This window comes from Artemia franciscana, chromosome 20, assembly GCF_032884065.1.
Source record: "Artemia franciscana chromosome 20, ASM3288406v1, whole genome shotgun sequence".
Lineage (NCBI taxonomy): Eukaryota > Metazoa > Arthropoda > Branchiopoda > Anostraca > Artemiidae > Artemia > Artemia franciscana.
In genome coordinates this window covers 6,291,038-6,305,025 of record NC_088882.1, presented here as the reverse complement: position 1 = coordinate 6,305,025, position 13,988 = coordinate 6,291,038, and the positions used below count along the sequence as shown (strand labels likewise).

At 32.7% G+C, this 13,988-nt stretch overlaps 1 protein-coding gene across 2 annotated transcripts in view; it reads right to left on the bottom strand.

The window, feature by feature from the left end:
• Nucleotides 1–10,317, bottom strand: part of LOC136040368 (VPS35 endosomal protein-sorting factor-like) — a 71,064-nt gene extending 60,747 nt beyond the window's left edge. Inside the window, exons 1-2 of one of the 2 annotated variants that reach the window (XM_065724625.1) lie at nucleotides 9,822–10,317; nucleotides 4,608–4,738 (exon numbers count right to left, since the gene is read on the bottom strand). In XM_065724625.1, the coding sequence (XP_065580697.1) occupies nucleotides 4,608–4,738; nucleotides 9,822–10,211 (521 nt within the window). In that variant the 5' untranslated portion in view covers nucleotides 10,212–10,317. The remainder of the gene's footprint in view (nucleotides 1–4,607; nucleotides 4,739–9,821) is intronic. The other variant, XM_065724626.1, reaches the window with a different exon arrangement.
• Between the last annotated feature and the right edge of the window lie 3,671 nt (nucleotides 10,318–13,988).

Genomic DNA, 13,988 nt, shown 5'->3' with positions numbered 1-13,988 from the left:
TCTTTCAGTAAAGCGCAAATGACGTTCAGGCCTATAGAAGGTTGAGGGGCCTGCAGCCTTAGTTGAGGGGCAGTAGCCCAACTCCTGTTTGTGGTAGTTTTAGTTCGTTTAAAATTTGTTTGAATTATTTTTTTAATTTTGTTTGTTTTAGCATTAATTTATTCATCAAAAGCAGTATCAATTACCTTTATCTCTGTTGTGACCTTTTAATTTCTGTTCGTTTTAGATTTTATTTATCAAGTGAAGTAATTTAATTTTGTTTCAAATTTTAATTAATATATGACTATAGTTCTATATGCTTCACCATGGATAGGTTTCAAATTCCACTGCCACTAACAGTGCAAAAACTTTTCGGCAGATCAGACACACATGTTTGTTGCCCCCATACCTCTTCCTTCTAATAAAATGAAGCTCCCCCCCCCAAAAAAAAACAACTCCAAAAGCTTCAGTTCAACACCCACAAATCCTTCCCGGAATGTTGCAGATATGCCATTTTAATAACCTGGATATATGGTTTATTTCGATTTACTTCTGTTCCACCCCCAATTATAAATTCAAGTCAAATTGCCCTTCCAGCATACTCCTGAGAATTCAAAATCAATCTCCCAAGCTGTTCCTGAGATAATGCAAATACGCTATTTTGATGACCTGAGGATATGGTTTCTTTTGGTCTACATCGCTACGTCACAATGAATAGATTCTAGTCCCACAGGGGATCCAGGTGGCAAGAATTTAAATATATAAGCGATCAAAATCTTCGGACATTGTTCTCAGCCCTCTTTCCCTAAGTCACAATTCAAGTTCCATTTATCCCTCCTCCCCCTCAAACACACCCTAAAAGTTTCAAATTTATCCCCAAAGCCATTCCTAGGATAATGATGATACCCTATTTGATCACCTGGCAACATAGTGTCTTTTGATTTACCTTGCTACTTAACCATGGACACATTAAAGGTCCCAAAGTGGCTCATTGTGCTTAAAGTTTAGGTGGAGCGGAATAATAATTTTTAACATTCCCCCCCCAAAGTAAAATTTGCGGTCCACTTGGCTTCCTAACACTCCCAGGAAGCTTTAATTAGACGACTTCATCCATTCCTGAGATATTGCAGATACAGAATTTTATAAACTAATATTACAAGGCGTTTTTTCAATTACCATGCTTCTTAGACGAATAGCATCTAACTCCTATAGCGGTTGATAGCTCAAGAACGTTTAGGTAGAGCGGGGACATAAAATTTTCAGCCGCTCCTCTCTTCCCCTAACACAGATTTAAAGTCCCCTTGCCCCCAACCACCCCTAGTTTCATCTGCATTCGCCAATCCTTTGCTAAGACATTGTACATATGCTACTCTGATGGCCAAGACACATATAGATGTTTTAGATTTACCTCAACTGCCTCCCCCAAGTCAAAATTTGAGGTTCACTTTACCCCTGCAGCCTCTTGAAGTTTCAGCTCAATCTCCCAAGCCTAAATCTCCCAACCCTCTCTCCCATTCCTAAGATATTGTGGATACCCTCTATAACCTTCATACTAAAAACAGAGAAATGTTCTAAAAAATTAGCGGAGAAAAAGAATTTTCATAGCTTTTCTGACAGTGCCAAGATAGCAGCTGACTTTTAAAAAATGGTTGAATCTATACTTGGGCAACATCCTTTTGTGCCGACTCCATAATTTTGGCTTACATCACTTTAGTTATATTGCGCTACAATTGTTATCATTATTTTCACTAATATTGCCATAGTTTTAAAAAAAGAGGGGGGGGGATATCAGAAAACATTTCTGGGGAGAGTGATTTGAAAAAAAAACTGAAAAGATTAAAGCTGCATGAAGGTATGATTAGAGAATTGTACCTGTATTGCAATATGTACAAACTTCAAATACAAAGAAAAAGAGGGGGGGGGGGTATCAGAACATATTTCTGGAGAGGGTGATTTGAAAAGAAACTGAAAAGATTAAATCTGCAAGAAGGTATGATCAAAGAATTATACCTTTATTGCAATATGTGCAAAATAGTCAACAAATTCAAAATACAAAGGACAATTGTGAGAAACTTGAAATATTGAATAAACATAATACATAAAACATTTTATGGTATGTGAAAACAAACAAAAAACACAAAAACAAAACAAAAAAACAATCAAAACAGAACAGACAACCTTTGTGGCTTTAGATAATAACAACATGCTTACTGAAACAATTGTGTAATGTCAAACCAATTAAAAAAAAACTGTTGATAAAAGCAGTCTATATTTTACATTCACTGCAGGATGAACTGAAGAAAAAACTGTATTGACTATAGTACAAACTCACAAAAATCAATTTTAGTCTCATTTTAATTTCTGATTGTCATTCATTTTCGTACCTTCTTTTTATTTTTCATTATTTTTCTTTTATTTTTCATTTTCATTTCTTTTATTTTTCATTTCATTTCTTCTTTTTAATTTTATTTCTTTTTATTTCATGTTCACTGCAGAAAAAAAGATGAACTCTAAGAAAAAACTGTATTGACTAGAGTACAAAATCATAAAAATCAATTTTAGTCTCATGTTTACTTCCGATTGTCACTCATTTTTTTATCTTCTTTTTATTTTTCATTTATGTTTTAATTTTATCAATGACAGTGGTCAAATACGGGTCTGAAGCACTGGTGCTCCAAAAGTTGGACTCAGATTTGGTAGATGTTGTCCAGAGAAATTGCCTACTGACTATTTTGGGTACTCGGCTGACTGACCGTATTCAAAATAGTAGGCTATACAAATAATGTGGTTCTATCCCGCTTTACAGGGCTATAGTGAGAGAAAGGTTGATATGAGTAGGCACGTTCTGCGGATGAAGGATAACAACTTGCCACATATTGTCCTTTTTGGCCAACCGTTTAGACTAAACAGAAAGAAGGTCCTCCATGGTTGTGGTGGGAGGATGTCCTAAAGAAAGATTTAAGGTAAATAGAAACTTCCTGGGAGGATGTGTGGAGGAGGAGCAAGCGTAGCTGTGTTGGCCTTAAGCAGCTTGGTGATGCGGTAAGATGTTTGTAGTATTAGTAGTAGTAGCAGTATTTGAATTTTATAATACTTTTACTGAATTAAACCAGTATTTTTAATTGACAAATCTTCTTCGTGTTACGTTTATCTTCATGTTGTAATAAACTTTTTTTTATTATATCATATATTAATATCGCATATCATGGTAGATCTATCTATATTGTTATTTTAAATTTGACAAAATACAAATAAATACAAAAAATTCTATAAAATAATTAAATAATCAAAACGATGGTGATTTTCAGACAATAGGAAAAAAAAATTCTACTGATTGAAAATTCTCTTTGTTTTGGTTTCTAAAAGGTTAAATATTTCTTTTTCCATTCAATCAATCAATCAATATTCATTAATTCAAATTAAAAATATACAAAAACAATATTATGCCCCAACAGAGAGCAGAACTCGTAAGGCTGGGGGCAGAGCTCGTAAGGCTGGGGAAATCTAGGGCAGTTTATATTACTGGTCAACAAACCACAAAATGCTTTTTCTTATGCTCTTTCTGAATAGGCTATAATAATTGCTTCATTCAGAAATTCAATTTTAAGCCCATCTCAGACCTCCAAATATGATACCTTTTCCCCTTATTTTGGCTAAATAAAAGAGTTAAAAACAACGATTCTTACTACATTATATGCAGACCAACTGTAGTTAACGCACTTTGACTCCACCATAATTTACCCCTAAGCCCCCGTATGTGCAAATATATAGCCTGAATTATGTATTTTCGATGTGTTTTCTGGTTCTCAAATCCCTCAAAGTCGTTTCAATTTTACTCACAAGCCAGTTCAGACAAGAGTGGTGCTAAAAGCGGTATATAAAAGGTATCTAAAATAAGAGAAAAGGGTATCATCTTTGAGGGTAGGTAAAAAGCTTAAAATTTAATTTCCAAGTATGATTATATTTGGAAAGAACATAAAAAAGGCATCAAGTGATATGTTCACCTTATTCGTAGGTCAGTAATATAAACTACCCCAATTTACCTCTTTTTATAGACAGTGTTGTCTTAGAACGTTTTTGAATTTTGAATTTCTGTTTATTCTTAATTATAATTTATAATTTTAATGTGAATTACATTTTATCCTCTTTGCATACCTCTTACTCCTTTGAAATAGTTAGCTGCAAATTTACTCACAAGCCAGTTCAGACAAGAGTGGTGCTAAAAGCGGTATATAAAAGGTATCTAAAATAAGAGAAAAGGGTATCATCTTTGAGGGTAGGTAAAAAGCTTAAAATTTAATTTCCAAGTATGATTATATTTGGAAAGAACATAAAAAAGGCATCAAGTGATATTTTCACCTTATTCGTAGGTCAGTAATATAAACTACCCCAATTTACCTCTTTTTATAGACAGTGTTGTCTTAGAACGTTTTTGAATTTTGAATTTCTGTTTATTCTTAATTATAATTTATAATTTTAATGTGAATTGCATTTTATCTTCTTTGCATACCTCTTACTCCTTTGAAATAGTTAGCTGCAAATAAATATCAATGAACTTTCAACCATATTATACTCTTTTCCTAGTGACAAAAAGAAAAGTTGAATAAAAGATTTTAAAACACATTTACCTTTTCCCTCCTGCTTTACATATCACTCGATTGTAAACAAGGTCACCAAATGCTTCAAGGAGATCACACACAGACGAATATACCAGCGGATAGGGCAAAGCGGGTAGACTATGTGTTAAATTCAGAGTTGCCTACAAAGCATCAAAAATTAGTTGAAGCCTATACAAGTAGCCTACCTTAGACTGTAAAATGATGAATAGTATAAAGCAATAAATCCATAGCCTACATGTATATTTTGTATTAAATTCAGGATTGCCTACAAAGCACTACATGTTAGTTGAAGCCTATTCAAGTGACCTAGCTTAGGCTACAACATGGTGGATAGTGTAAAGCAATTACTCGGTAGCCTACACACATACTTTACATTACATTCAGAGTTGTATTCCTAACTAATTAAAACCTGTTAAAGTGGGCTAGATTAGTTCAAAGTATAATGGATAGAGTAAAGCTTGCAGAATATTTGGTAAATTTCGAGCTGATTAAAAAGTGCTTTTAATCAGTTAAAACCCATAAAAGTAGACTAGATTTGATCATAAAATTAAAATTTACTGAAATAGTCAATCTACAGACCTTTCAAAACTAGGTTAGAAGAAGTGTACAGGTCTAGAGGACACATTTTGAACTTACAGTACTGTGTTTGAAAAAGATAGATTATATCTTAAACTATATAATACAATGGATGATTCTAATTATAAAAAAATTAATTTCCATTTCCCACAATGTAATATTCACTAAAAAATCCACCACCAAGAATTTATCCAATTATTTTAGCATAGAATTTGTAGTAATTATACATGCTTAATTTTAATCTACAAACTTGAGCTTAAGAGGTTTCTCTATGAATACATTTACTTTGCAATTCAGAAAATTTAGCTTTCTATAGAATCAACATCTATGTACATATGCAAAAATTAACACATAAATCTTAAGAAATATTTTTTTTTCTATGATTTTGGTTTGTTGTCAAGATGTCATTTGTCTAAAGTATCCATGCAGGCTTGGGAGATAGTTTGTCTCCAAAGCCTACAAGCCAAGTTTGTAGGCTTGGGAGTTTGGTTCATAAGACCAATTTTTTCCTGCTTCAAGCCCTGTCAAAACAAGTGTCCAGTTTACATTTTTATTAGCTTGCTCCTAACAAGGAAAAATCTAATCTACTTTTGTATGTATGCTTCTTGAAGCCCTAGATAGTTATACTAATATGTATGGCAAAAGGTTCACATATTATGGGGATACTATACTAACTATCATATCAAAGAAATGCCACTGCACCTAGGTCAGGAACTTATGGAAACCCCTAAGGACTAGTGGAATTACTCTGATGAGCCCTAGGTGATGGTGTTCAATAATATATTTATTATAATTATTTAATAATGGAATAGCATATTTGATTTGAGGTACTTTTTGTTTTAGAGTTAAAGATACCTTACAGTTACTAATTACAACTTTTTATGTCTATAATCCTTCTGTTTGGTCTGATGTAGGCATATCCAAATACCATTATAACAAAATTACCAATGTAAAAAAACAGGTTTTTTCTCACTGACCATTGCTTTTAATCCATTATATTTGGAAAAGGCTTTGAATGGCAAATCAAATGTTTTGTTTATTTTTCAGCAAGTAACTGAGTCAAACATTAGACAAATTTACCAAGGATTGCTTCTGACCAATAATTAGGAGTGCTCTTTCATTATTGGAGCCTTGAAAGATATCTAGCGGTTGGTCCAAAGCATATTCTTTACATTCTTTAAGCAATTTAGCTTTGATTCTGTAAAGGTCTTTTGATGTTTATGTCTGCAGCCTTTTATGCAGGTTTTCTGCACCAACTTTCACATTTAAGTTTTGCATCTTGTGCATCCAGGTCTCTGGCTCACAATTATGTTTCATACTTTTTAAGTTTCTGGCACTGTGGGGTAAATATGCTTCTCACTTGGGACTGTATGGATATACTATACTTGGATATACTAGACTTGTTCCAGATTTAGCTATAGAAGAGCATTACAGTTAAATTTAAACTTTTAACTTTTAACATTTAACTTTTATTAAACTTTTACAATTTAAACTTTTAAGGTTTCTCAACCTTAAATCTATGTGTATGAAAAACTGAATAAAATTTTGATTTATTTAAGTGCACTATTTGATTACAATGCTCTATCTTTTGAATTCTACCCCACCCACCCCACCCTCCCAAAAAAAATACCAAATGTACCCCCCAAATTATTATTTAGGGCTATCAAAGCTAGCAATAAGACTTCCGTGGATGCTAAACAACAATACAGTGATAAAACATAAGATGGAATTTTGGAAAATTACTTTCAGTGACAAAATTAGAAAAATAACATTATTTAATAATTAAAATGCAGATTTCAGGTACTTTTAACTTTAAACTATCTAACTAAACCATGTACAATAGATCATCACTTTTTGGATACAAATGCAATCTGAAACAACTACAATCCCTTCAGATTGTAGCTCAAATTGCTTCTTTGGTAGCATTAGTTATGTGATACACTAACATTTTGGGCAAATGATATATTGTTTTAATGGATAGCTCTGTTGTATTAACTTTCTTATTTTTAAATAGTAGTTTCAATTTCAGTTCATGTCCTCTGGGATCCCAAAAGGTTGATAAAGTAAAGGTAGCCAACTTTTTTTTTCTTACCATATTATTTTATTACTTGTATTTACAGCTGAATCAGGCATTTTCTGTCTCATCTTGCATGTAAAATTTAGAAATTAAAAACTATATCTGTCCCTAGTGAAGAAATGATGTTACTTGCTGACATCACAGAAGCCTGAGATGATTTATTTTAGAGCCTTAATTTTTGAATATGGAGAGCCTGTGTTTTATTATCTGGGGTTGCATAGGGACCTAAGTTTGAAACCTTATCTGAAACCCACCAAAAGCTTTGCAAAAATAAAAAAATAATGGGTTTTATTTTACCTTATACTAGTTGACTCTATTCACAAAACACCCTTAACCCCTTTTATCATCCCCTAACAAAGTAGAAATACTTGTTTCCAAACTATAACTGATGGTTCCATTACATGCCAGATATTAACAGAGTTTTATTCCTGTTTCTGTAAAACTTGTCTTGTCCTTCAATAGTAATACCAAAAAGGGAATTTTTAACAAATTACCCAAATATACAAAAAAAACATATCTAGTTGATATCAATTATTAATTTTGTAAGGTTTTATCTTATTTATTAATTTGTTTGTTTTTTTTGCATATTTAAGCATTACAATAAGAAAAAAAAGTCTTTTGAGAAAAACAGCTTGAAAAAAAATGTTGCCAGTTTTGTGATTTTTTAATTAATTTAGATATGAATTCTACTCAAACAAGCTCTAGACAAAGTAAAAGAAGACATAGGTAATTATTATTAATTAATCTTTGATCATACTTGTATGTTTGCTAAATCTTAAAGGATAAAATCTTTATAGTTGTTTCCTACATAATCCCCTTCTGTTTAAGAATATAAATCCCTTCATTTATCTGTACATTTACGCTATCTGTACATTAAATCTGTAAACCTTTCATAGAACTGCTGTTTCATTCTGCAGTCCAACACAGACACTCAATTATATAATGAAAAGAGAAATCACCAGTGCAACAGCACAAATACATAAAAAAAAAGAAAAAAAAGAAGACGCAAGGAGAAAAGGAAGACTGTTTTCCTACATTAGTGATTAATATAGATCAGCACTTGAATGAGGCCTTAACCCTACTCATCCATCAAATCACATAGGTCAAACAGCATAGCCATTCACAATCAACCATAAAGAATAATCCATGGACAGGCAGTTGTATCATCAGTAAGTATAAGTTGTCATTTACCAAATATTAAAAAAAAAGACAAATAATCCAGAGGCAACAACCCAACACAAGGGCTCATCAGGGGATGTCAAGTCATTTTTTATTCCTGTTTTCTTGCTTACTAATGACTTTGAATTTTAAATCATCTAGCTGTTCTTATTCCAATTAACTATAAAGGAAAATTTTATCCAGAAATGGATTCTTTATTGAAAAATAATTTATTTTTAATCTTTAAGAGCTTGTACATCAGGGTTTACAAAAGGTTAAACCTGATAGAACATTTTCCTATGGTCTCATTTGCACTGTTGCTCTATTTCTGTAAATTTTATTTTAGCAACACAAAGTTTGTTGAAGGCCAGTGCCTTTTGCAGGGCAGATATGCTTGCCTAATATATTAAGTACAATTATTCTGCATATTATGAAGTAAGAATTGTTTTCTAACTTTACACTGTCCAAATATTTTACCCCTTATAGAGTCCAAATATTTGAGCTCCCTTACCCTACAGGGCTATGCAAGCTAGACACAATACAGAACTCTGCCTGTGCTAATTGGTAATTGAAAAACTGTACTATATTAATTGTAGCTGTGTCAGGTGGTAAGAAGACACTTCAAGTCTTCTCTACATGGCTGAAAAAGGAATTTTGGCCTAATCTTTTCTTTGGACATGGTGGATATATATGTTACCATGAATGTCTAGAAATTGGTTGTCAACAGTCAACAGTCTGAACCATGAACAGTTACCATGAATATCTATAAATTGGTTGTCAACAGTCAACAGTGATAAATGTCCAAAACTCCTTTTTTTTCTCCTTGGATTTATTTAGTTCATATTTCAACAGCTTGTCTTTAGTCTGACTTCTTTTGAAGAAAACAAATCATAGTAAAATTCATACTTTTTTGAGATTCAGCAAAATTCTGGTAATGTGATTCCTAGAGTTTCTAATTTAACAGAAACTAACCCACCCTTCTCTCTCTTCTATTGCCTAGACATTGGTCATGAGGTATATACAACATTGTTTTCTGTGCTTATTTAGGCAATCACCAAGGTTTAATTTATACTGCCAATTAATTATTATTTGAACATAGAAAAAGCACATTAGTAGTTTTTTGGATATGTTCCTAGGCTATATCTATGCATTAGGGGAGAGTGGTAAACAGGTATGGGAGCTAGTTAAATTAGAAGCAATTTGGAAAGTCAGATTTATATTTTGTTTTTAGAAAATGATGCACTAGGCCCAAGAAAATGTTATTATAGAGTTTAGTTTCTAAAACACCATAGATAAGAGTGTCATCTTAGTATTTAATAGAAATAAATAATAAAGTAAAATAATGATAATATCAAAGGAGCCTTATCAACTTTTATCATATGCCTAGAGCCTTGGTCTACACAACAGCATACCCTTAAAATAGAATTTAATGTGGCAACTCTCTGGTCAGATTTCCAAAGTTCAAGCATTTCTAGCTTTGTTTTTCTGATATAAACATAAAATTCATCTAGACTAATTTGAGATTTGGTCTGATTTGAGAGTGGTTCAGGAATTTTCTCAATGCCTTCCAACTGTTTCAGCCTTAAGGCTACCTTTTCTCTCATTGTCTTTTGTTCAGGGAATGATTCAATCTGGAGCTTAAAAACAGCAACAGTTTGATGCATTATTTCATCCCATTGATGTGCAATTGAAGTAGGAGCAGAAAATTCTAAGTCTGCATGGCTAGAGTCCAACAATAAAGCACTCAATGGGTCAAGGCCTTCCAGTGCTTCATTTAATATGTTTGGTGATGCATGATACATTTTAAACTGTTATGATGGTATTTCAAACACTGGCAAATAATTGAGCTGTAGCTGTATTAACGTCCAATACAGGACAAGCACGCGCTCAAAATTCAAATGTTGTCGCTTCGAAAACCTTTAAAGCTAAGTCTATCTTTAATGTTTTCTGGAAAACTGGGGCGGAAATATGGCATGTATGTAGGTAAAAATCACAACAAATTCAAAAAATCAAAATGCAGCCGTGTGATACATTTATGATCGCTTTGGCTTAAAATCATAATTCAACGAACATAGACCAGCTTTTGACAGCCTTCCACACGAGATCCTTATTGCCAAGTTGTCGTATCAAGGTGTTCGTAGAGAAGCTCCGTCCTTGTTTTCTTCTTTCCTAGCTGTCCGATCCATTGCAGTTGAAGCTTCTGACGAGCATGTTCCAGTTGAATATGGAATGCCACAAGGCTCAGTTCTTGGGCCGACCTTTTTCTCATATATGTCAAAGACCACCATCTACTATTTAGCAGCCCATGATCTAATTTCTGTTGTTAGTTGTGCCAGAAAGTAGATGCTGTGGTTGGAGCCTTGGCTACGCTTGGTCAAAATGAAGTACTCTTTGCATTCGCCGACGACAAACCCTTGGGAATTGCAGTACCTGATGAATCATTCCTTATCCTCAAGCTACAATTGATGACAGAAAATATATATCATTGGTTTGATACAAATGTATTAGCTTTGAATGTAAATGAGTTGTTTCTCCTTATATTCTCTCGCATAGGCAAAAACTGCCCTACAGAGACATAGCTTCAAACATCTAAGGGATCAATATCCCACTCAGCTGACTGTCTATTTTATTCCTTGGGGTACTTCCGGATGAAAACTATTTCAAGCGGCATATTGAGTCAATGAGATTAAAGGTTTCTCAAGGCCTTGGAATTATTCGGAAGCCTTTCCTTTCTCTATCCGTCGTCTGTTATGCTTCTTTCTTATTTACCCTTATTTATGTTACTGCTTGTCAGTATGGATGTCTACATTTCCATCTTTAGTTACACCTTTACATAATCTCCAACTGAAATCAGCAAAATACCTGCAGTTTACCACTCATATTTGTGTTGAACTTCTGAATGTTAAGAATATTCATACATTAAACCTCTCTTTCATTGCATTTCAATGTTTTTGTGGAGACCTTCCCTCAAGTTTTTCCAGGCTTCTTGAGATTATTAGAAATGTCAGTCCTTATGAAATTAGGAACCAGGATGATGTGCTAGTGCCATCCACCCCTTCAGTGCGCTCGGACTTTGGTCTGATAGTTGCTGTCGGGTGTGCCTGAAACTCCATTCCTACTGGGATTCGACGTCCTCTACCATAGGTGCCTTCAAGAAACAGTTAAAAATTTTTGATTAAAAAACAATTAAATTAAATTATTATAATGACGAGTTATTTATATTGTTTAATCATTTAGATTTAATTTAAATACATAATTAATTATTTAGATTGAATTTAATTATTTAGATTTGGGTAGTGTTAGTGTTGGGTCCTCGGTGTATATTTTTTTAAATGATTTTTTAAGTACTTTTTTTCTTAAGTGAGTGCCGCGGAAACCATTTGTACTCGGGGAATCGAATCTAAATATATTTAAAGTGTGAATTTATTTGATAGTTTATTTATATTTTGTTTTTTTTGTTGTTGTTTTTTCCCAAATTAGGGGCCATTGAGCCCTTTGGGATATTTTTTGGTAAATGGAAGCATATTGGTAATAAAAGGAACTTGAACTTGAACATTTCCTATTTCTGAATAAAATATAAGGTTCTCATATTTATGTATATGTGCATGTCTATTTAAAACACAACCTTTTGCGCTGCCATGGTCGCAAAAAGAAATAGCAACGTACACAAGCTATTAAAAGAATCAATTAAACAATTAAAAATTGAAAACAGCATACAATGCCAATTAAAAGAAAAACAGACATAAACTTAATCATAAAAGATCACCATTAAAATTAAGATTAAAGATCCATTAAAATGAACGTGCCAGATTCTTAATACTCGCAAGAAAACCATTTTTCAGCAATTCGTGCACCGATGATTCTATCTTCTACCCGTCTCCAATAAATTAATTCCTTAGTTTTGTTAACCCCCCTCCCATCCCTTCCTTGAAAATACAGCACATTTTCTTCCATTCCCCATGCAATAGACAGTTGTAAAGATTATTTTTTGTTTTAACCCTTTCCTAAATATCTCCTTCTTTCCCCAAGCAAAAAATTACTTATACAAATCATCACCCATTTAATATCATCCCTAGTCATCCTAGATATAAAATATTCCTTAATATTTGTACTGATACAAGTCCTTAATAGGTAATGAGCTTTTAATTGGAGCAAAACTACCAGAACACATAACTTCCTTAGTTAAATGGTTCCACCATCTTTACAACAGATATGTTTGAATTATGGCTAGAAAAATTCATTAGTTTTGATACACGAACATTATTCTCTTCAAAACTTTGGGGGGGGGGAAGGGTTACTTTTTAGTCGTTCTCTATTTTATAAAAGTCCCACATACACTACACCCTGACTATAATCTCTAAAGCTTTTCGTTGTGGGAATAAATAAAGTTCCAGTTAGTAACTTTTTGTCATAGCCATGTACGTTTGAACCATAGGTCCTATTTTTCTGGAGGTCATCAAATTTTCCTTCTAAACAGCAATTAGTAAGGAACTTTTTTCATTTGACCATTTCTGAGAGTTTTTACAAGCCTCTTTATCTTTCTTTGTAAGTCCCATGGCTTTATTTTAAAATTTATTACTTGATTAGGATCACATAAAAGAGAACAACCCATCTTCAATTCCTGATTTTCGGCATGCCGGTCGATTTTCGGCATCTTTTTGTGCCGTAGAAAAATTGGGCGGCAGTAGCAGTCTACACAGCCCAGTTTTCCGTCCCAGTTATCCAGAAGCATCGAGTATAGACGCGGCTTAACACTTAACAGTTAAATGTTCAGAATGGTTTGGCCATAACCTTCCATTAGGAAGTCTTTTGTAGGAAACACTAAATAAAATAAAAAATAAATAAATAAAATTAAAAAAAGTTATAATAAAATTAAAAAAATTAAATATAATTTTTATAAAAAATATAATAAATTTTCTTATAAAAAGTTATAAAAAATTATAATAAATAAAGGTTAAAATAAAAAAAGTTTTATTCTGAATGGAATAGTACTGAACATTTATTTTCTTTATACAACTCAATTTAGTTTTTCTTTTCACTTGACTTTCTACCATTGACTTTCGCTCGTCATTTCGTTTGAAAGGACCATAAAAACGGCCTTGTAGCCTATATTTCAAGAGGTAGCGTGAGACTGGCAAATTTTTGTAAAATATCAAGACATGCTTAATTGTGAGTTAAAAAATCCGTTACATATTAGCCTGCAGTTAATATGCAAACTCTGGCTCTTTGAAGCTCTTAATTGTTTTGAGTAGGTTCTAAATTATATTCAGTAATTTTTAAATTCATGTAAAGAGATCTCATGCAAAGAGATATCCTAGGCTTGGGCTATCTTCTTACATAAGAACATCTGGTTATTCAAATCTCAGTTATTGGTTGTTAATTGCTTGAAGTTTGGTGTTTATTCAGTTTTTACTCTCTCCAGAAGGAAAAATGGTACATAAGGAGTAGTTCATATAATTGAGTATAGTGAAAATGCTCCTCAATGCCATTTTTATACTCTTTCTGAATATAGTAGGCTAGTTGCTTTTCTTTCAAATTCACTTTTGAGACATTTTTTTTATAATTGAAAATGATAATTT